The 23,747-nt window shown below is 38.2% G+C and overlaps 1 protein-coding gene across 1 annotated transcript in view; it reads left to right on the top strand.

Moving 5' to 3' along the window:
- Positions 1-23,747, top strand: part of ARHGAP10 (Rho GTPase activating protein 10) — a 155,070-nt gene that overhangs the window by 18,000 nt on the left and 113,323 nt on the right. The window contains exon 2 of the mRNA XM_037396443.1: positions 23,608-23,703. Within this exon, the coding sequence (XP_037252340.1) occupies positions 23,608-23,703 (96 nt within the window). The remainder of the gene's footprint in view (positions 1-23,607; positions 23,704-23,747) is intronic.

Raw genomic sequence — 23,747 nt, 5'->3', positions numbered from 1 at the left:
AGAATGTTCCTTATTTGATAAGAAGAGATTGGTAGATCTGCAGACATTGTCAATTGCTGCAAATGGATTGATTTCGAGTATCTAATAGTCACAGGAAGTGCTTGTATTGTCAATCATTCCTAGTGCTGAAGGAATTCAGATGCAGCAACATTTATTTACTTTTTTATTTACTGTTCATCTCCAGTGTTTCCCGTCCTTTTTTTTTTTTCTTTTAATGGATTATAATATTGGCTTAAGTAACACTGTCATGCAGTGTATTGGGTGCTGCCTTTGCTTTCTTGAGTGGCAATGGAAGCTATTTAGGAAAAGAAAGCAGCTACTGAAATGTCCCTGTGCTTGATAGCTGAAACTGCAGGTAACACGACCAACATCATTTAACTGTCGCATTAGATGAAAGAATCCTCTGGCAACCTGAGATTTCCCCCAGCATAGTTTCTGCAGAAGAAATATACAATGTGCAAATGCTGGCTATTAAGTTTTAGAAAAAGCACACAGAATTATTTTCTGTTCACTTATCGCCTTCCTGTGTTCTGTACATCAACATTTTCTCATTTATATTAAGAAATGAAAATATATTTAGCTTGTAATAAATGAAAGAGAGATGCTTTAAATCAATTCAGATGGAAATTATTCATATTGTAAGCAAATTCCTGCGAGAAATGCTGGAAAGATATGTACATGCTGCAATCTGGAGTAAAGAGTCTTTTTTCTTTCCTTTTAAAGAGATTTGCATGGGTGTGTTTTGTTGCTTTCTAGCTTTAAGACATTCTTAATTTTAGTTTCCCACTGTCAGAGGAGAAGTCTGTCCATTACTGTGGCAAAAAGGCTAAATGGGTATAGTCAGAAACAGTTGTGGTTGCTTTCAATCAAGTGTGGCCATTTGCTCAATTACTTTCATGATTCTTTCCTCCACTATTTAATTTGCTTGGCCATGATGTCGTCTTTTCTATTCAAAAAAATTAATAAAAATATACATTTCAAGGAAAAAAGGGATTGAAACAGTCTTTGGCGTTTTTCTGAATTACACATTCCTGCAGGTAGCAGGAGTCGCACAAGTTGAGCAAAACAGCTTTGCCTGTTAATGTTTTGCTTGGAGCCACAGAATGGATTATGAAATTTCTGCAGTTAAATGAAACTTCTAATAAAGGAAACACAAATAAAAAAAATAATGTGGTGAGCTTGTGACTTGCGTTATATGTAGTTTCCTTTAAATTTTTTTTTGGTGTTATTTCCAGTCTCCTTAAACTCTTTCAAGCCTTGAACACAAAGACAACTTGAATGTCTGTGACTGAAATACCTTTGAAAGCACAAAGAATGCCAAAGAAAAGCTAGGTTTGCAGCTGTCTAAAGCAACTTCCAGCTGATTACCTGGCACACTCTCCCCCTATTCTCTATTATACAAATCTGGCTGCTCGATTGCTTCGGTGTAGTGCTGTGCTATGAGCGAGCAGCCTTTGGTCTAGCTGACAGGAGGTTATTGAAGCTTCAATGAAGAAGTGTTAATTCTGGTTCATTGTGTCATCAACCCCATTGCTGTTTCAAATAAACAGAAGATAAACTGGAACACATGTTTGCATCTTACTGTTATTTGGCCTGTTTGGCTGTGTCACAGCATATTATTTAAGTTGCATCACAGGAGTTGGTACTGTGATTTTTTTATGCTGCCGCCCGCCCCCCCCAGTGTATTGCTAGCTCTTTTGGTTTTTCGTTCTGTTGACTTTTTCTTTCTCTCTGATATCTGTGATGTTAGGTATTTTTTATTTTTTTTTTTTAACCAAGTATAAATCAAACTTGTCAGGGAAAGGGAGTGTCTCACTATTGTGTAAATACTAGGTACAGAAATAAAGAAATGCATGGAATTATTGCTGTACAAATGTTACAGCATTATTTATAGAAGCATCAATACTTTTTTCCTGAAGATGATTGGGTATCCTGGAAAGTGCTATAATGCCTTCTGGTTTTGCCAGTTCGTATCTAGCTAACCTGTGCACTGGGAAGAGAGTGAGCAGAATGGACAGGGAAGCATATTGCCTGATGCCTGGTGAAATTTCCCTCCTCTCAATTACCTGAGTCATATCAGTACTGCAGAAGAGGATACCAGCATTTGTAGAAGTTCCATATGTAGTTTAACTGTCAAAGAGAATGTTGTGAACCAGTGACACAGCATATGCACGAGTGGAAACTGACAACTTCTTTCTCTAATTAAAGGGTAATACTTAGAAAATGCTGGAGGAACTTCAGGTGCAGCTATGAGCAAATTAAACTGTTTCCAGCTTTCATGAGCTCCCAGTCACTAAAATAAGCCTCTTAATTGCTAACTTTAAAAAGTTTTTTAATAAATATTGATTTATTAATCTCACATATTTGCACAATTCGAATGTGACTTGATGGGTGTGCCTTCATAGCGTGATGAAGAATTTGGCAGCTGGAGGATTAAACATCTTAGTTGCCTGTGATCTAGGTCAGACATGAATCTGGTGTTCTGGATTATAAACCCCAAAATTGTTGGCAGTTACCACACAATAGACTTTCACTGTAAACTACAACTTGGTGCATTTGTCTAACATTATGTAGAAATGAATGTAGAGTTGCAGCATCATCTGGTTTTGTTCTGTTGTATTAAAATAACTTTTAAACAAAATCCTTTAAAACTGTTGCTGGGAAATGAAACAAAATTATACATTAAGACATTTGACTTAATATGAGTTTATAAGTTTGGTTTGTTCAACACTTAAAATGAATGAAAGGAAGAATAGTGATGAGGATACTGATTTTTTTTTATATGTAGTTGAAGCTACTGCTTCTTTAATCTTGCTATATTGTCATCAAGGTTAAGATTTATAGTGACTATCTGTTTCTTATCATGGAAGATCTGATTAAATATTTGTTATAGATCTGCCTCCAGGTCACATGTGGATTATGCCAGTGCCTGTAAACTGATTTGCCTGAAAAGATGGGTCCCTCAATCCTGAAAGAGCTGGTTTTTTATAATAGACAGGTGGGGTTTTTTTTCAATATTTTTTATAATAAATAGATGTATTTCTGAAAGGCTTTATTTGTGGTTTTGTGTATCTTTTTTTTTCCTGAAGAATAAACACTCTGTTTAACATATAAACAGTGTAAGTTCTACCCACTGTTTTAAAAACCAGGAATTTAAGATTCATAGGTATACTCTAGTGAAATAGCTGTACGCTGTTTCATTACTAATGTACCTGTAGCAGAAGTGTGAGTAAGAGTTAGCAAAAAAAATAGCTGAATATGTTGTTCAGTAACAGATTTTAGCCTGCTGATACCCTAGAGGCTGAAGTACCTTCCTGTGTATTATCTGGGACACAGTGTGAGTCAGTGACTTTGTCAAAGTCTATACATGAGCTGGGACGTAAAACAAAGTCTCAGGGCATGCTCTTTTTGTCTTGTCCATGGAGCCACCAGCATTGCTAATTCAATGTATTTATTTCTACTTTTAAGCACAATTTATGCCAGGGTACTTGAGTACGTGTAGACATGCCTTACTTTCATTTTTTTAAATTTTTCTCAGGATGTTTCACTAGCATGAAATCATTGCTCCCTGCTCCTCCAAAATTCTTGCTTAGCCACAGCTGTTTTGAGCTTCAGATGCTCAGACAGTGACTCGTGTATGGAAGCTAAGCAGGTAGTTTGCAGCTAAGAGTACACTGAAAGACCTTTGCGATGTGCAGTGTGCAGATACCTTTTTGATTTGGGAGGAGGGTATGGCCCAGTGCTCCCAGACAGCCAAGGGACTCTCAGCCATGTGGTGTGTGCATAGGACATTGACATGTGTAGCATTTGCCAGCTGCTGAGCTGTTATAAATGATGTCATCAACGTCGTTCTTTTGTTTGTCTTGCTGTGAGTTCGTGACTTATTTTTAACCAGTGGCAAGTTAGACTTGCTTCATGTTTGAATCCAGTGGGTCACTTCTCCATGTGTGCTGTGTGTCTTTGATGGTCCTTTTCCCATGGGTGCAGGATTTGTACAAGCCCAGGGATGGCCATTCGCATCTTGGTCCCATGTTTAGTTATGGAGTTATATTTGCACGTGGGGGAAGTGGCAGATACAAAGGTAGTGCTGCACATTGGTCAGGGATTTCAGGTATGTCTGTTGAATGTGCTATTCTCCTGAAATTACAATTCACTGTTTCTAATACATAGTCTTTCTTGGAAAATGAGTCCTGTTCATGTTATGTGTACATGCTTTATGTCACAAAATAGTGTCTCATTTCTGTCTGTGCTTAAAAGAAAGGGAAAAAAAGAGAAAAATTTGTTCTTTTGCTTTTTTTTTAATCTTATTTGCACATATAGTCTCCTAACATTACTAATGAGGATGGGAGTAATGGATACAAAGACTTTTAGAGATGCCTTATGAAATACTGGTTTGGGGTCCTAACTGACTAACAGCTTTTCTGCATGTGTTTCTGCCAGTTATATCCTTTGAGAAGTGAATTCTGTGTTTCAAACTGCTTTTTGTGGCTGTACAAAATGCACTATCATGTTTTCCATGATGTACTTTTGGAAATAGGTGAACTGAGCCAGAGATGTTTTGTCTGTGTGTAGGCCTTTCCCCAGCTCAAATACTCAGCAGTCACATGTGTAGGGGTTATCATCCTGGTTTGAACTTTGTTCTGGCTTTTGAATGTGTTAAATGCTCCAGGATCAACAAGACAGCAGTTAATGAAAGTACAGGCCATCAGAGTTCAGTTCTGAAGTGGAAACTGGCTGTGTGAGGGGAGATATATTTCATGTTACTTCATAATAGGGAAGTGAGGGAGGTTGCTGCGCTTCTGTGTACTAATCTTCACTGTTGCTAGCCTACTTCACCTGAATTAATTGGTGGAGGAAGCAGGGGAGCTATATGGTCTTTCATGTTTTGTGGTGCAAATGTAGTTCAAGATCCCGTTCAGTGTGATACTTGTGTGCAACGTTTCTCCAAATGCCTTATGTGAGTAATTCTCATGTTTGGAGAATGGTTAGGTGGCATCTTCCAGTGTCATGAAAACAAAATAATTAAAAAAATAATTTCAATTCTTTGGCCCACAAACACTTTGGGCTACGTGCTTGTGACTGTAATATAGTGCTGTGACAATGACATAAAGTGTAACTTCATTGTGATACTCTAGAGAGCCTAATGAAACAAAGATACTACAGAATTGTAAAAAGTGAGATTACTAAATGTTCTCAGATAATCTCATTCAAGTCTTTTGAACTATGCCTTGATTATTTCAATTTAAGTCATGAAGGTCTGCTTCAAGCACATTTATATAATGAATAGATTACACTGTGTATACAGCAAGCGCATTTTCATATACAATTAAAATTAGCCATCTAGATGTTGAGTCCAAATTTGTACCTGTATCCTACCCTCATTTTTCTTTATTCCTCCCTATTCCCCTTGTATTCATTTTGAAATTTCTTCAGGTAGTCAGAACAGACAGGACTGTTTTCCGATGTAGTGAAAGGCTCTGTTCCTGACTCTACCTTTGTTGATAATTAAAAAATGCTTGTAGACATGTAAGCTAGAAGATTCTAACAAAATATCTGTATCTTAGCTATGTGATTAACTATTTCTGGTATAGCTGCAAATACCCTCACTTTGGTGGAATAAGTTTGGAAAAAAACAAACCAACCCAACAATTTACAGACAGTTTTCTTGGTAGATCTCTTGCTTCTGGAGAGCTGGAGTTGTAATGTGGATATGGAGAGTTTTATTATTGACCAGCAAAGATCCTTGATACGTGTTCTCCAGCAGTCATGTGTATTTTCTCATCTTTCTCTTAGTCAGTGCAAATAAGAACAAAAGTAAATAGGAGCCAGTGAGTCTGTGTAGAACTGGGGTTGTTGAATTTCTGTTAGTTGGACACTCCTGCTCTTGAAATAGCATTGCAAAACACCTCTGTCTTCAGATGAAATGAAGTGGTATGTTCAAGTGTGAGCATACTGTGTTGGTTTTTTTTTTTTCTCTTCCCATGGAGTTTGTACCATATACAACTGTTCTGCACCCCTCCCCTCTGCCCCCAGCCATTTGTTTTGGCTGGTGTCAGCCCTCAAAATTTATCATGGACCTTGGTCTTTTGGATAGAAAGGTAGGGGAGCTTGTAATTTTGTGGAATTGCAATGAGCTGCATGTTAACAGGTTTTGCAGGTTACTGGAGTTCCAGTGGACTGCAGTTGGAGAATCACAAGCACAGGGTAGGCATACCACTCTAAAGCTTTATCAGCAGGGTGAATCCTGACTGGAAGTGCCAACTCAAAAGTAAAGCAGCCTTAGTTGCTGAAGCTAATCATCCTTAAAGGCTTAATGTTCTTTTCTGACTGATCCTGCCTGAGATTTTTTTGTGGCAGCATGGCCTTCATCTGTGCAGGACAGTGAGAAACAATACAGCCATGATACTATAAACTTTTAAAAATGCAGGTAACCTAAATCATCACGATACTAGTAAAAGCAAGTACAAACCTGCTGTGGCTATATTAGTGGCCTGGCCTGTGCTGCTGAGCACCACTGAACTGCTTTATGTGCCTCTCGTCTCCCTCCCCAGAGTCTGGAAGGTGCTACTTGTGTGACTGCTCTCTCATCTAGCTATAAGAGCTCCCATTTTGCCTACCTGCAAACTTTCCCTAGCAAAGTGTCTGAGAAAAGCAGAGGTGTTGTGCATAGACAATCTGCCATGGTCTGTGAACCTTGATACTGTTTTGTACTGGACATACTGAGAACAGCAATGGAACAGGTTAGAACAGCCTAAACCTTGAACAAGTGCTTTTCATTGAGTTGTGTTTGTAGACAGTGTATGTCTTGTTCTTGTAAGTCATGGAAAAGTGCCAGTTTAAATGGGCGGAGTAGAAAATGGTAGTCTAAGTTTGACTAATGAATGTAGAGCCTAATGCTGCTTAAGAATCCAATTTATTTTGGAATATCACAGCTGTTGTGTTAAAACAGGGGTTCTTTTCCCCTGATTCAGCAATAATTCTAGTATAAAACCTGGACATGAGAAGAAACAGTAAATGAAGGAAGAAATGCATTGAAGAGGTTTTAGTGTAGGAATTATTTTTTGGTGCTGACTGGGACTAGAAAATGAGATTAACAAAGCATTTTAAAACAAATTAATGCTAGTTAGCCATGGGATATTTCACATATGTTGCAGCTTTCTGCAGTGCAACATTATTTTTTTTTGTGAGAAGCAGAAGAAAAAGCAAGAAGTTATGAACTGCTGCCATGTCTTCAACTATTGTTTCTTCAGGGGATTTACACGTTTGACTTCTGAGTGCATCTCTTGTTCATTCATCCACTTCTGTCTTTGCATTCTGCCGGCAGTTCATGGGCCACAATTTGTTAGAAACTGTTCTGATTTACATCATTAGGACTAGGTCAGAAGCTCTTGCTTCCTACAGAAATCTACAGATATATTTTCCAGCTGTCATTGGCAAATGCATTCACTGAACATTTTAGGGTTTCCAGTATTTTGCTGCCTTTTTTCCATATATGGTAGATTGAATGAGGCTAACTCTTTTGCTGTACAGACTTTTTATTGATGTTTATGGATTATTTTTTTAAAGGACATTTTATCGATGGCATGGTCCCACAGTTACAAAGCAGCAGTGCAGCACAAGTGAGATTCAAAACTGGGATTCCTGATTCCTTTCTTTTGAGCTGTATCGCCTTTCATGGCAAATGAGTTGTGAATTATCAGAAACAAGGTTTGAGTGAATGAAGGTGTACTTGATTTGTCTTGGGGTTAGATTCTTTCATCAGAAAACTACTGCCAGTTTTTCAAAAGCTTGCTGTGGAATCTCTGCTTCATGGTATTTTACTTATTATGTTTGGATTTTAAATACATGTGAGTTGAGTAGCTGGGTGTGCTGTTGTTGCAGGACTGAACTTGGTGTGGCAGAGCATCCACATTACTGCTCTGTAACAACGTATAGCTGTTGTTCCAAGTGCTTGCAAGTTTTCTCATAAAGGTGGTGCTTCAGACATGCAAAGTAAACTGTTCCTAAAGCTAAAAAAATGTTCTTCATGCATTCTTCCAGTTAGCTGTCTGAAACGGTGAGGAACACTAGCAGAATTTCAGGAACAGGCTTTGTCAGTTGAAGAGCAAAGGCTGCCACGACTTGTGGCTGGATCAAGGATACTGCATTCATTCACAGTGGTTCTTCAGGGGAAAGAACAGACTTTTCAAGTATGCTAATAGATGGTTATTTTTCGTTAAGGACACCAGCTGTGAAATGCTTGCAGAGTCTCCTGGTGGATTTTTCTTCTTTTTTTTTTTTTTTTTTTATTTCTGTTTTGTTTTTTTAAAGTTAGAAAGCATAGCAGGATGTCCAACCAGAATAACTGTCTATGTATCTGTGCATACAACGCATGCCTCTCGTGTATTTAAAATGAATGTTTAGATTTACAGTTTAGATTATAGTGACACTTGGAAAAGTGGGGTGGGATTCTGCTGAGCAAGATTGGGCGTGGTTGCGGTAAGACAGGAGACCAAAACCTGAGGGAACACTTTTATGCCTAATGTTAACAGTTGTTGTTTCTTTAGCTACAGAACTTGCTCAAGTAGTTCTAGTAATGTTTTCTTTTTAGTTTTATCTTCCTGAGGGAGGAGAGGAGAATGCTGTTGTTTCCATTCTCTAGGACAAGAAATGTGTTTTGCATTGGAAAAGTAACTTGATATTGCATCTTTGTTAATACTATGTTAGGTACTTAAATAAGGGGGAAATACTGCATTATTGCTAAAACCCTTGCTGTCCTGTGACTTGACTTAGCTGAGTAATCACCGCACTGGCAGTCACTCTGTCTTTTGCTATGACCTGCTATGACTGTGAATATATGGAAAGTCTGTGCCAGTTTCATGTTAGCCTGAACTGTAAGTTTTCTTTTTTCCTTGAGTGTGGGAAGGAACAGGAACTGAAGGAGCCAGACTGAAAGGTCTAATTTAGGGAAATATGTATCTTGCATTGTCCAATAACGGCCACTCCCAAATCTGTTGAAATGTGGGGTTAATTTTATTACCCAGGTTAATTTCAGGGTGTCCTTCACTGCTGAATTTACTCCTATCTCATAGCTACTTTGTGTGTTTTGATAAGGAACTTTCAGTATTTGTTGAAGGTTTTGGTTTCAGTTAAAGAAAAATGTCAAAGAAAAGGGAGAGGGCTGCCCCCCCCCCCCCCCCACCTCACCAAGATCAGGTTCTTTTTATTGTTTTTAAGTAACTCTGTAGCAACATTAACCAGTCTTCCTTATGTACGTCCACATGCTTTCAGAAATATGTATCCTGCTCTGCCTCTATGACCATTCTTGTCACTTGTGCTAATTAGCTTAGAAAAAGGAGAAAGGGATTTTTTTCTATCATCCAGGGTAATTTCTAGTTTATTTTAAATTGTATTCTCCCATCTATTTTTTTTTCCCCTCCTTGAAAGAAATCACTAAAAATAGGAGGGGGTGGGGTGGGGGGGTGGGGAGAGACATGGACGGGACGGGGGGAAATATCAATCTCCCAAAACCAGAGAGGCTGCAAATTGTTGCAGGAGCATGCATTAACCAGTGTCCCAGCATGGCTGTTGTGTTTCAGGTCACTGAAGTTTGTCTTAAATATGGCTTTGCTAGATTAGGGTTTTCTGCTGTGCCTCTTTTTTGCACAGTGCTACATGATCCTACCTATACCAAGATTTATGAGTTGTGGGTTCCTGCTGTATGGTCAATTTACACCACTAATCCTTTTTCCTCTAGACTTGAGAATCTGACTCAAAGTGTTTATTTTTCTACATGCCTATGGTATACTGAAAGAAGGTTAAAAAAAACCCACCAACAAACCAAAGCTTAGGTGCCTATGTTTTTTTTCTTTGCAGAGATCAACAGGTTCCAGGTAGCAGTCTTATTACCTACATTTCCATTTCAAAAGACACAGGCTTGGTCACTTTCAGTGTGTTGACTTGCCTCCAGCCAGAGATTGGAGAGCATTTAAGCACCATCTCTTCAGTAAGATCTGCAGAAAACCGTTTAAAACTGGTTATTCTTCTTAAGACAGTTTACAAAAGAGCCCTTTTCACTGAAATGTCTGCCAAGCAAATCGCTTTCTTGTTGATTTGTATACTAAATGCATAAATTGAGGTGAGCCACATGGCAGTTGGGTAAGTTGAATGAGGATTTTAACTGATAACATTTTTTTAATTTTTTGTTAATGTGTGTGGGCAAATAGTAGGATAAACAGAAGACAACTATTTATTTTTCCCTGTCAGCCTGATAAAATATTTATCAGTCAATTATACCTTGCAGTTGTTATAATACTTCATAATGTTATAATGTGGTGCCTTTTTTCAAATGTTTGTTTTGTTTGGTGTCAGGCATTGTTAGTTAATTACTTTCCTTTCTTCCAACAACTTGCTTGTTTTCATCTTCCTTCCAATTTTGATGTATGAATGAATAATCTGATTTAAAAGGCATGCACATTGAAAGTTTTGTGAGCAGCCAGGACAGTTTGTACCAGTGAGTGCTAAATCTTGAGCTATCAAGCCAGTACAGCTGGAGTGCAGAACACAGTGGGTTTTTTTATCTGTAGAACAATTCTGTATATGTAGGTGTACATGCTGTGTGTAACTCCCTTCCTGTGTTGTACGGATACAGTATGTTCACTGGTGAAAGCTGAAACATTTTCTTCAGCTTGTTGCATAATTTATCATCCCTTATTTGTATTGTAGTAATTTCAGGCAACATCCTTGGAATCTGGGGTGCTTTGGTGGGTATTGTAATATAACAATGTGCCCGGGTGGCCAGGAAGGCCAGCAGCATCCCGGCTTGTGTCAGCAACAGCGTGGCCAGCGGGACCAGGGCAGTGACCGTCCCCCTGCACTGGGCACTGGTGAGGCCGCCGCTGGAATCCTGTGTTCAGGTTTGGGCCCCTCGCTGCAGGAGGGACACTGAGGGGCTGGAGCGTGTCCAGAGACGGGCAGCGGGGCTGGGGAAGGGTCCAGAGAACAAGTGTTGTGAGGGGCGGCTGAGGGAACTGGGGTTGTGTAACTTCCAGAAAGGGAGGGGAGACTTTATCACTCTCTACAGCTACCTGAAAGGAGGTTGTGGTGGGGTGGGTATTATTCTTCTCCCAAGTAACAAGCAATAGGGCAAGAAGAAATGGCCTCATGTTGCACCAGGGGAGATTTAGGTTGGATATTAGGAAAAGTTTCTTCACTGAAAAGGGTTGTCAAGCATTGGAACAGGCTGCCCAGAGAAGTGGTTGAGTCACCATTCCTGAAGGTATCTAAAAGATCTGTAGATGTGGTGCTTAGGGATGTGGTTTAGTGGTGGACTTGGCAGTGTTAGGTTATCGGTTGGACTGGATGTTCTTGAAGGTGTTTTCCAAGCTTAGTGCTTCTATGACACTTTAGCATAGATTGTCCCTGTCCATCAGCTCCTCATTTGAGCTATTAGGCTTGTAGAATGGTTTTTGTTTTCATTTTGTCTTGTTTTAGAGAAGGGATCCTATACTTGGATTTTTAATTTGACAACATTTGTGGTCAGCTTTAGTCTTCTGCTCCCCTTTTGTCTGCTTCTCGCTCACTCTGACGCATGCAGTTCAAGCTGTGAGTGTGCTGAATACATCTGGGCTAGGAAGGCAGAGTTGTGGATCCTTTGGCTGATGATAAGCAGGGACAGTACTTGAGCATGAATTGTTGTTGCGTACAGGGAAGAGAGGCAAAGCAAAAATCAATACTTTCTGTTTTATAAACAGATTCTCTGAACCTTGTTAATACCTCAACCCCAGAAATGCTAAGAAAAACTTCAAAAATCCAAACATTTATAAAACAAATTTTTCTTTGGAAGTGCTGGCTCACTTTTTTTTTTTTCTCCTCAGCTTTTATCAGTGAAAATAAAACACCACTGAACCAAGTGCTGAACTTCTGTACTCCTATTATATAAAGTGTTCCCCAGAACATCAAAGTGGTGAGAATAGTCAGTTCCAGTGCAGGAAATACATAGTAGCTTCTAAGGGAGGTTGTGAATATTTTCACAGTTTTGCTCAACTTATGCAAGAAACAGCATTATCTTTTCTCTTGTGAGAACACCTTATATCAGAAATGCAGAGTATGTAGCAATGCAGCTGAAACAGTTAAGGAAAAATCAAAACAATTATGTAGGCTAGTGCTTTCACTGTCAGATTTTACACGTTATGCTCATTTAGAAACAAAACCAGCTTGACTTTGCTCTAAAAGAGAGATGGTAAATTTAAACTAATTCTTGTGTCAAAGCATAAAAGATGTAAGTAACCTAAAAAATATTCTGTGTTATATACTGTAAGTCTTTTGTTGGAAAACAGATTGAAATATGAAAATTGCATTAGAAGACTAAACAAATGGCTTTGTTTCTTGTCTATACCAAAGCTATGTTGGTATAGTTGTGTAGGATTGAAAGGTGTTTCTTTCATGCCTTGTGCTTCTCACAAGGATATGCTAGTTGCTTTTGACTATCCCAAATTACTTTTGCTCAATTGTTTGTTTTGGGTTTTGATCATTTAGTGATCTTTGATTTGGGAACCAATTGCCACTTTGGAGAAGCATACTGAAATCCCAGTGAGGCTTTCACATGCTTAGTGACTTTGACTGGGTGTCTCTTTTTACATACATAGTAATAACCTACAGTTGATTTGTTCGCCTCTTATAAAATTTCTAATTGGAAAATGACAGGATGATTACAGGATTTCTTTGCACATAGAGATCAAATATTGCACAACTGTCCAGACCAGAGATGAGTGAAGTTTCTCTTTTGGCATACTACATAGTTGAATACCTAAATACATATTTCCTGGCAAGCTCTATTAGCAGTTATTGATGGCAGGAGCAGTAACTTTATTCATTTGCCCAGGCAAATGAATTTCAATAATCAGAGAAGCTGGCAGGTGAAATGATGCTGGAGCATCAGGGCTTCCTCTAGCAACAACTTTAAAAGAGCAACAGTGAGAACAGTGAAAGGGCAGTAGGAAGCTTATACTTTATTTTCACATTTCATGTATTTTAGTGCTTTCTGCTGGTTTTATCTATTTAAAGGAATGCTGTACCTAGTATATAGGTGTTGAAATACTCCGGTGTGTACATATGTTTTTTTGTCTGACCTAATTAGAAGGTTCATATGGTTTAGCCAGATACAGCTTGTGTGAGAGCTATCAGAAAAATTTCCTTTTGGCACACAACTGTTATGTTGCTTTACACTTAAAACCCCCATTTGACAGGTTTGGAAAAGTGTGCAGTAAACCCTTTTTTGTAATTTGGGTATCTAGTTTAGCTAGATAGCATTACTATGCTGTCTGCTGCCTTTTGTGGAAGCTATATATGACGTAAGTACAGGCTGTTCTCTGCACCACAGTTGCTGCCAGCTGTTTGTCAAAACTTGGATTCATTTCACTTTTGTGTCTAGCTTCAGCAAAGTTCTTCATGAACTCTTCTCTCTTCAGGGGCCTGTTGTGGTCATCCCATCTTTCTTGATGCTGAAAATTCATCTTGGCTTGCCTGTAGTGGACAAAATAGTCTATACCTCCATAAAAGGAGTTTAATGCAAATCCTTCCAGAATTCCTACCCTCTGCTTTTTTAATTTGGATTTTAAGGGTTTTTTTTTGGTGTGGAAATGCACTAAATTGTCAAGTATTTCCCAAAATGCAGTCGTACTCTCACCTTTTCATAAATAAATAAATAGCTCTAAGGTTGGGCACTTGACCATTACTTGTTGAATTATAGGTCACAGCTGCTCATTTGTCTGATTCCTCATTGTGTTTTTTCTCCATCCTCTCCCACTTGAATCCAGTTGCATGTGGGAAAATAAAGCTGTGCTATCTAAGGTCTTTCTCAGCCTACTGGAAGAATTTTGCTTAATTTTCATGACTCATGAGCAGAGGAACTTGTGAAAATGTAACTTTATTTTCTGGACCTTTTATGGTCTTACTGATGACAAAGTATTTGGTAGCCATTTCCTGTAACAGTCTTAATTATATGTGTGCAGGAGTGCTGAGTGCATGTTTGGACGTGTTTTGTTGTGGAGACATCATTGTATCTTGCACGTTTTACCTCCTGGTGGGTTTTTGTCTACACATGCAAATGTTCAGACAGGCAGTAATTGTATACAAGTGACAATGTTTTGAGATACCTGCCATTTTGAAGGGAGAAAACATTCTAAATGATGCTTTTTTCTTTTTTTTTTCCTTCTTTTTTTTTTTTTTTTTTGCAAAGGTTTTTGTGTTTAATGTTGGTATTTCTGGAGACTTGATATATAACTTCATAAAATATTTCAAACCACCAGTTGAACAGTATGTGCTTTTAAAGATGATAAAAATTCTTGCTCTAGTCATTCACTGGGGAGGTGGCTACCAGCTCTCCTTGTGTTTTGGCTGCTCACTTCCCATTATGGAGTTGTCTTCTGACTTCTCATGAAAAGTATTAATGCTTGTATTGTTTGCAGATGGCTGGAATTAGCAGGCAGAGTGCTGTCTGGAAAAAGGCCTTTATTACATGAAAACCTTTTTGGGATTAATTTAGCGATAAATTGCGGGGAAAGGTTGCTTTGTGTTTGTTTTTCCTCCCCTGCTTACTGCTGTGGAGGAAAAAAAAGATCTCGCTCAAACTATTGGATGTGAATTCTCTGAGATGATGATCATGCTCTATGGCACATCTATGTGACAAACCTGCAAGCTGGCACATTTGCTGTGACCTTCCCATTCCAGGCCGAGCTGTGCTCCCCCTCCAACTTTCTCAACATCATGAAGTTTTGGATGCACATGTGCTTTCTAAGACAGCACACTTAAAATAATGAAGTCAGTCCTGTTTCTTGAAAGGGGGAAATCTCTGTGCCCTGGTGATGGGTCAGGTCATCCTGCTGTGTTGATAGATCAGCTTTACCTGACTGCCGTGAGTCAGTTTTGATGACTGAAGAAATTAGGTAGACATGTCCTGTTAGTTATTTGGGTTTTGAAAAATAAAGTACTCTGAATTTGGATAATATATATGTCACTGAAGATAAGCTGTGAGGGGTTAATGCTTTGTTGTCCATATTCAGAGTATAGATTTGGTTATGTGGCGTTGCCCCAACCACAAAACACTTCTATGAGTTGGAAAATATAATGCTGAAATTGAGCTTCTGCCCAACAGTGAGTCTGTCTTTTATTTTAAAATAAAAGTAATATTTCAACACAGTATTTTCTGTTTTATGTAAACATTATAGTTATTGTCTGGGAAAGAAAGCAATACTCCAGAATTAAAACATTCAGAATCCTGATGTTGGAGATTATTTTTTTTTCTCTAACTACTTTGTTTCTTTTTACAGAGTTTTGCAGTTGAGGAGAATGTTTTCAGTTATCTAGCACAATTTTTCACCTTTAAGCAGCATGGTCTTCTGATTTACTTGCTACTGAACACCCTTGCTTGCTTGCACGTTGTCCTTGAGACATCAGTAGCCTCATTTAGGTTATAAATGGTTTGTGAAACAGCAAGATAGTCATCCTACAGAATAAATATGAGTAAAGCAACCCTGAATAAATGCAGGAAGGCCTTCAAATCCGTGGTGTTTGACAAGAATTTGAATTGAAGAATACAATATCTGGAAATTTATGTTCCATTTAATGATCAGAGTTATCTTATGAAGGACTTAAGTCAGTTTCAAATTTCTGCTAGTCAGTTCACTACTAGAAGTGTAATCTCATCTTCTGAATTCATACATCTTTATGATAATAGTAAAATGCTGATCTCTGAAAAAGGATGTTTTCATCTCATGTTTTCTAATTCAGTCACTTTTGGAAGACAGTCCTCGGGTCTGTGTTACTTACAGAGCTGAAGGTATTGTAGAAAGTTTTAGTAGTGAAAGCTTTGATAGTACAACTGTTTTTGTATTGCGTATTCAAACTGTTGCTTCTGGATTGATGCAGAGTTTGTTTTTGGGAACAGATTATATACATAATATTGATGTCCATCTTGCTGCCTTTTGGTGCAGTATATGATAGAGGGAAACTTTTGCAGCAAGTCCTGAACTGCTAGTTTTTATCTTTGGAAACTGTATAAATTTGGTGGAATGTTCACAGTTTGCTGCATTGCAAATTTGTTTTTCTTAGTCCTTGCTTTCTAATTTACTACTTTTCATCTATTTTGTGGTCAAGCACATGGAGGTTGTGAGAATCAAGATGGTTATGATTCCTTTCAAGAGAATTATCTCTGTGGTACTCCACAATAACTTACATCACAGTTGCCTGGCCCTTCAGCAGAATCTTTAGGATACAGGTCTTGTGTCAGGGTGGTTGCAGGAATGTTTCTCCACCCCAGAACCAGTGAATTTATTGGCAGGGTTGTAGGGCCAGGGATGTAGCTTGTCTTTTTCTTTCATAAGTTGTAACTTATGCTGTGTTCCTGAAGTGCAGAACTGACTTAGTTACCATCTGAGCTGGCAGAAGGGTGCACTTTTTGGTAAGAGCTGTGGGACATGCTCTAGGAGAACCTTATCTCTGCTGAGACACTAAATATGCTGTTTTGCCTAATGCCTGTGATGTGAAAAGGAAAATGCCCTTGGCAGGATAGAGTAGGGCTGGCTTGGTGATTTCAAAGATCCAGCTAAAAAGGCACATAACCAGAGCCCAAGAAGATGTGATGCAACCAAGGGACAATACCAGCATGATTTGGCAGTTTACACGTACTTCTATAAGATGCTACTTTGTTGATATTTCATATATCATAATTAACATGTTAATTAGTTGTTTCTTGATGTGGGGGAATGTGGAGTTGCTACCCTTGTACTTGCAAGGGTAGAAAAAGGAGAAATGAGTTATATCTATTCTCACTGGTAGGAGCTGGAGAACTAGAGAAGCTAGTTAGATAAGATGATATGTTTTATGTTATACTGCATACTTTCTACAGGAGAAAACAATGCTTGGAGGTTATGGCATCTAGAACATTTTGCATATTTATGAAAATAAAATTCTGCTCTGCTAAAATCTGAAAACTATTAAAGTTGCCTGTTTTGATCGATGTGGGGAATAGTGGCATTTAGACTAAGGGATTATACATTTGAAAGGAGGAAGATCATAAAATATGATAAGTAATATCTGAAACAGAAATCTTGCAAAAATTGCATGGATCTCTCTCTCAAGTGGGGAGAAGAATAGAATATCTCTGTCATGCCGTTTACATGTGGTTTGTTCAGGCTAAACAACATGTTTTTACTTGTCACATAATTATACCACAATTAATGACCTCAGCCTGCACTAGAACTGGTAATAGGGGATGTCAAGCACTGTGGAAGGAACTTTTAAGACCAGTCAATTCCTAACAGAGGCACTGTTCTGAAGAATGATATTCATTGCTCCAGTATTCAGTTTTTGTCTTTTCCTTAGATTGGACAATAAAAAACATGTTTTTCTTTTTTGGCTTCTAGGTGTTCATTTTCAGTTATCATTAGTTGGGAGAGTTGTGACAAAGTTTGGACTTCTAGTGTAACAAAAGAATGACATTAATTCCTATTTTTGACAAGTTAAAAAGAAAACTTCCATTAGTGCTTAAGATTCCTGAAATTGTTTTTAATTTCTTGTTGACCTTAGGGTGTGGGTTCTTTGTTTGTTTTATTCTTGCAATTTCTTTTTTTCTGTTTGTTGCTGAAATGCAAAGCTTGTTTTTTGGTTTTTTCTTTTTTAATTATTATTTTTTATTTGGTAATGAAAACCCTTCCATGTTAAAATTTGAAAGACTTTTCCTAAAATATTGTTGCTGCAGTTTGATAGCTCTTCCCTCCCCCCCTTTTTTTTTTGTATTTTGAAAATTTAAACTCATTTGTGTGTGTGTGCATGTGAACTTGATCTAGAGCAACTTCATCCTGACACCAGATTTCTGTGGTTTTTTAGTAAATAATAAAACACATTGTAACTTTGGTACAATTGATGTAGATTTGTCTCAGACCTGAGCATATGAATGTGGAGAGTGTGAAGCTGTCAACTGCTGGACCCTCGGGACCTGTGGCTGGAAAGGTGCCTTCAGGCCAGCAGGAACAGAATGTTGTGTCGATAGCTGATTAAACTGAAACTGAGAGAGGCCGTTTTAAAGATGTGGGATGGTCCAAATATGCTTACACTGTATTATGCGGGGGAGGGGGGAGGGCGAGGGCTGGGCAACTTGACAAGTCAGTAATGAGTTAATTTTTAATCCTCATACCTACATTTGCTAAGCTTTCAGAAACTCGGGAATTGCCATGGGTACCATGACATTGTCAAAATGGGACTCCAGGAACCTTGTAGTCTTTGAACTTAATTTCCATTCTGGTTTTGGAGGGGATTGAATAACTTTGTGTTTTAGCTTTGTTGTAATTTTATTCTGGTTTGATGGTTCTTTCGATGTACTAACCAGATAAAAATGAGTAGTAAATAGTTTATTTGGTTTTAAGGAGTTGAAACATGTTACTGCTTTTAAGAATCTGCCACATGGCTTGTGTCTGCTAAGTTGATAAGTAAATCCTGTTTATCCACTTTACTAAGGTAATAACTAAATCCTGTTCATGTTCTCAGTGTTGTGGATTATATTAGATTCATTGTTCACCTTGCTGAAGGGGACACAGAAGAGAAACACTCTGTTGCTTTTGTAAATGTTGAGATGGCACGTTTTGTATGAAATGCCATACAAGTCCATTTTGCAGCCCTTGGACAAAATATTTGAAGTACCCTGTTCCTCTGAAGCGGCTTTGTTAGCTCTTGCAAGTGGGATAGATGCCTGGAATGAAGAGGGGAGAGGCCGACTCACTCAGCTTGTCCTTGCCTGCTTCACAACGGTGTGTAGCTTGCCTGATCTTGGCCTACTGCAAGGAAAATAGATCAAGAAGTCTAATATTAGTCATTAATGTAATAATGTAGGTTGAAGATGAGCTTAGTAGTTAAATCTAAGTATTTGTTAACCTTTTAGCTTTTTGAGGACAATATTTTTGAATAAGACCAGAGCAATTGTAACCCATGTTAAATAAAGCCACTAGAAATCTGTCATTCCTGGAGCGTATCTGTTCATCTATGACATTTGTAGTAGAGCATGAGGAATGGTGATGCCCTTCTTAAAGAATTGTCATGATACAGATGCTTGAAGTAGAAATCTGTATTTTGCTGTAGAAAAATATTAACAGTAATACAAAGGGCTGTTACAAACAGGTGGTTCTCCTGCCATGCAAAAGAGATCTAGGATAGCCTTAGGAAGCAGTATTGCCTTGTTCTGTGCAAGAAGTTTAGTTTAAGTGGCTAATACTGAAGTTCGTACTGGTCTTACAGGGAGCGATTGGAGTCTGGTGCTGTAAGTGAGGGCTGGCAACTCATGGTGTCATGTTGGCTCAGCTCAACTCAGATAAGAAACAAAAATATTTTCCTCCAGACGCAAATGAAAGAATATAGAGGTATTTGTGTGGGGCACTGGCAGTGCATCTGGCACAGGATGAGCTGACAGGAACACTTGTTACTAAAACGTTTCAGAGCAAAATGTGGGATCTGGCAGCTGCTCCTGTTTCTTGTGGTCTATTTTAAAGTAGTTACATTCAAACATGGGGAAAAAAATACAGTGTACTGATATGAATATTAACAAAGACAGAAAGTGCAATGCCCTGGTGTCCTTATGTCCTTCCTTTGTCTCTTTGGAAACATGTCTGTCTTTCTCTTCAGTGTTTTGATTAAAACATCTAGCAGATGCTTGATTTCTTTTAGTGTTTTTAGAAAGTCAGTCTTTGAAATGACTCTGCCTTATGGGTTTGCCAGGATTACATTTTATTCAGGAAAGAATGTTAGTATTTTGTTGATATTTAAATGCCCTTTGATCTTGAATGCCCTGTTCCTCCCTTTAAAAGATAGCAGCAGCTTTCAACAATCAACAAACCTATTACTGTATTCCTATATCTTTGTTTGGTGTTACTGGGTAGAATGTGGAGATTAAAGGGAATAATATAATTACTTCCTGGCCCCCTAAGTTCTCACTGCATTTTTTTAATAGGCTACAGCATTATTCAGATAATCAGCATAACTGGTTTCCTGTTTGATACGTACTACTGTACTTATACTGTCTTATTCTAATACATGTAGCTGGAATCCATATATTTTTACACTCTACTATATAGCACATACTGATCTTGCAAGCTCTAATGTTGATGTGGAACAGTACTGGAATGTATCTGTCACTGCCAGCTGAATAATTTTGCTGTAGTAAAGGTCTTCTAATGCAGGATGGCAGAAAGCCAAGTTACGTTTATGAAATTTTAACTTAAGCAACAATGCTCAACATTTAAATTGTAACACCATAGTGAGAGAGTATAGTATTTATGATGATATCAGCATCTAGTTTGTTTATATAGAGTTTTATAAATGCTTATAATTATGTGAGCATTTGTACATACTGTAGAATATGTAGAATTAATCAGGGAAAATACTGGAGCAGTTTCATGCTGTTTGCCTCAAAGTGCAAGGTTTAAATGCAGATGGTCATGGTGTCTCCCTCTGGCCATGGTTGTAAGATGTCAAGAAAATCCAGCACAGGTCTGTGTTATCTTTTTGAGTCTACCTACCATCCTCATAATTTTTTCTGTGCTGTAGCAAAAGGAGTTCAGTATTCTTGCTCTGACCTTTTAAGAAAGTTTTTCTCCATTTCTACTTGATTCACGGTCTTGTTTCTTTTAGTTTAGCAAAAGGCAGATCAGAGACTCTTCCATTCCTGTGAATAGCTGGGCACCAGTGGTTCTGCTGCGTAAGGTACTAGTTTTATATTTGACCAGTGCTATTGTGCCATAGGGAACGAAAACAGAATGTGACCTTAAATGTAGGTAAAATAAAACAAGACTGTTGGATGATATATAAACATTGGAGGATGAATCTTGCAGTTAACATCTGCTGACTAAGCAGGATTAAACTCCATATTTTGGCAACAGTTAGGACTCTGGTCATTGCAACAGTCTGAATGGAATGGCTGGAGTCTCCCCCAGACAGGGGATTTTTTTCTTCCCAGTTATGTCTTGCAACATGTGATTGTTTTTTATTTTTCATTATTTTCATATTTCATTATATTTTTATTATTTTTCATATATACATATATATATGCACACACACACATATAAGTGACTTCTCACTTTTTTTGAAAGTGCCAAGTTCTTAAAATCTGTTAGAGAATCTCATTCTATTTTGTTGCCTTTTCTTCTAGATACTGGTTCAATAACCAGGTATTTTCAGCTTTCTTGACCCATCAGGTCATTCTTCTTCTCAAACTCCCAGCCTTCTCCCACTCCTTGATGCTTTCCAAAATGTTTTTGATCAGTTTTGAAATGTTTCAGATGTGATTTGTGGAAAGATGTTGCAAAAAATGAATGTGTCTTCATGGCTTTAATACAGGAACACTGCAAATGTAGCTTTGATGTGTTAAAAGGTTACTGCTTCCAGCCCTTTGGTTAGTAATTTCCATTCCCTTAGCAGATTCAGTAGAGAGAAATGTGTGAATGTGGCTTTATGATCCTGTGAGAAGCTTAGTGTTTTGATTCAGCCCCTTCTCAACTTGGCTGAATATGTTGGTCTTTGCACTGAAGGGGTCAGGGCATGGGCACGGGCACAGGTTCTGTCTGCTGTCACTGTCACCAGAAAGTTGGCTTTTGGTGGAGCAGTGGGTTATGCAGCCATGCAGGAGGTTTTGCACCACTTTAGAATGGCTCATCAGAGCCCGTAGCCCCTTCAGTATTTTAGTACCTTTCAGTCTGTGAAGGTGAAAGGGGTGTGCATGTGTGTGCATGTGGTGATGCATGCTTTCTCTTAACATTTACCTTGCCCTGCATTATTTGAATAAGTCACCTCTACAAGTGGGAGAAAATGTAATAAACAATTCCTTCCTTTAACATGGGGCTTGCTCTCATATGACAGGGCTTTGGTAGGGATTATCAGATTCAAGAAAATTAAATAAGTTTGGGACTGTGTGTTGTTGTTGGATCCATTCTCTCATAAATATACTCTTTTCAACCTTGTGTTGTGACCTGGCTTACAAATAAGCATAACATTAGATGTGTAAGAATCTTGTTGTTTTCCATGTTTAAGCCTTTCACAGCCAGGAGAACTTGTTTCTTTTGCTGTCTGCTTTGTGAACAGCCTTTTAGCCCACAAAACATTTGAGCTAAAATACCCATGGTTCCTTTTACATGGCAATTATATTACTTTTTCCTTCCACCTTCTTGCCCTTCTTCCTTCAGCCCTGTGCAGCATCCTGTGGTTTCATGTGTTGAAGGGTACATGTGCAGACTTTAAAAGCAGTTGCAAAAGTGAGATGGTTACCTGGCAGCGTGGTATCACAGGGAGCGGCACTGTTACACAGTAGATGAGGAAAGGACTAATGAGAAATGGCTGAAAAGAAAGGAATATTTGTCTTGCTGTTTGTAGAGTATTTGTACCTTATCCTTTTAAGTGGTTGAACTGGACTTTCAGTGCAGCATTGTATGCTGGAGTTGTACTTGACTGTAACACATGATAAAACATACAGTGTGCTGGATGCAGGACCTATCATAAAGTTGGGGTTTTTTTTGTGGGGGTGTGTGTGTGGTGTTTGTTTGTTTGGTTTTTTTTTTAAACCTAAACAAAACAAGAGCAACAAAAAAAGCCCAAGTTTTTTGTCTTATAGCACCAGTTAATATTAAAGAACAAAATGCTTAGCTGTTCCATTAAAAGACTTTTTCTTAGCCCTTCAGAACTGCATGTGATAAGAAAAAGATTATATATTAACTAAGTATTTCAAATTGTCTTTACCCTTGGCTGACAACAAAAATGTGAGTAAAACCTTTACTACTGGCTAGATGTGTACCAGGAAATGCATCCTTTTTTTTCATTGACTAATTCCATCCTTCCAGAACTCATGACATTCCTAACCTGCATGTGTCAGCACAACAGAAAAGTGCACACACTGCTTATTTGCAGCTTTATAAATCTTAATAAGGGTTTATAATGATGATATTGTGGCTGAATATAGTGTGTGATTACTTCCTGACAAATGTAAGAGTGCAGCCTTCTGACCCCAGATTGTCAAACACTAGTAGGTAAAACTTGAAGAAAATGTTTTAGGAATATTTCAAAACAGTTAAAAAAATAAGTTAACTAACTTTTGGCATAGTTTAACTCCATGGGATTTCTAGTTCCAGTGCAAAATGGTTTATGTATAAACGTTTCACCAGCAGAGCTATCTATATAGGGTATACAGAAAGTCCTAAGATGCTTATTTGTGCTGACAAATGTACTGGCGAGTTTAGGTTAGCAGAGTAATACAGCTGGCATAACTTACTCTTGAGTGTTGTGCCTTAAACTTCTGTAGTTACAGATCTGTTTGTATGGCCTGTGCCCTAAGTGGTGAAACAGCGAAGTCTAAGAATATATCTAACACTGTACACAGGATCACACTTGCTTTCTACTATGTAGCCTTGTATAAAGAAATCTGCGTGATAAATTCCCAGATGAGATCAGAAGAGGGTTAGACAATATTGGATGTTTTGTAATGTCCATAGATAGACCTGTGTTGAGTTCCTTGTCAAAGTTGATTATTCTAGGAGTAGGGGGATCTTCCAGCCACCAGCCCTAACGTTCATTCTGTACTTTTTCTTCTCCTTGCAGACCTTTCAGCAGCCCAGAGAAAATTTGCCCATTCTCTGAGAGACTTCAAATTTGAATTCATTGGTGATGCAGAAACAGATGATGAAAGATACATAGGTAGGTAAGAAGTGGTAACAAGTGGCTGTATTTTGCCATGCCAT

Source organism: Falco rusticolus, chromosome 1, assembly GCF_015220075.1.
Source record: "Falco rusticolus isolate bFalRus1 chromosome 1, bFalRus1.pri, whole genome shotgun sequence".
Taxonomy (NCBI): domain Eukaryota; kingdom Metazoa; phylum Chordata; class Aves; order Falconiformes; family Falconidae; genus Falco; species Falco rusticolus.
The sequence above is the reverse complement of the archived record's forward strand: the minus strand, read 5'-3'. Positions and strand labels throughout refer to the sequence as shown.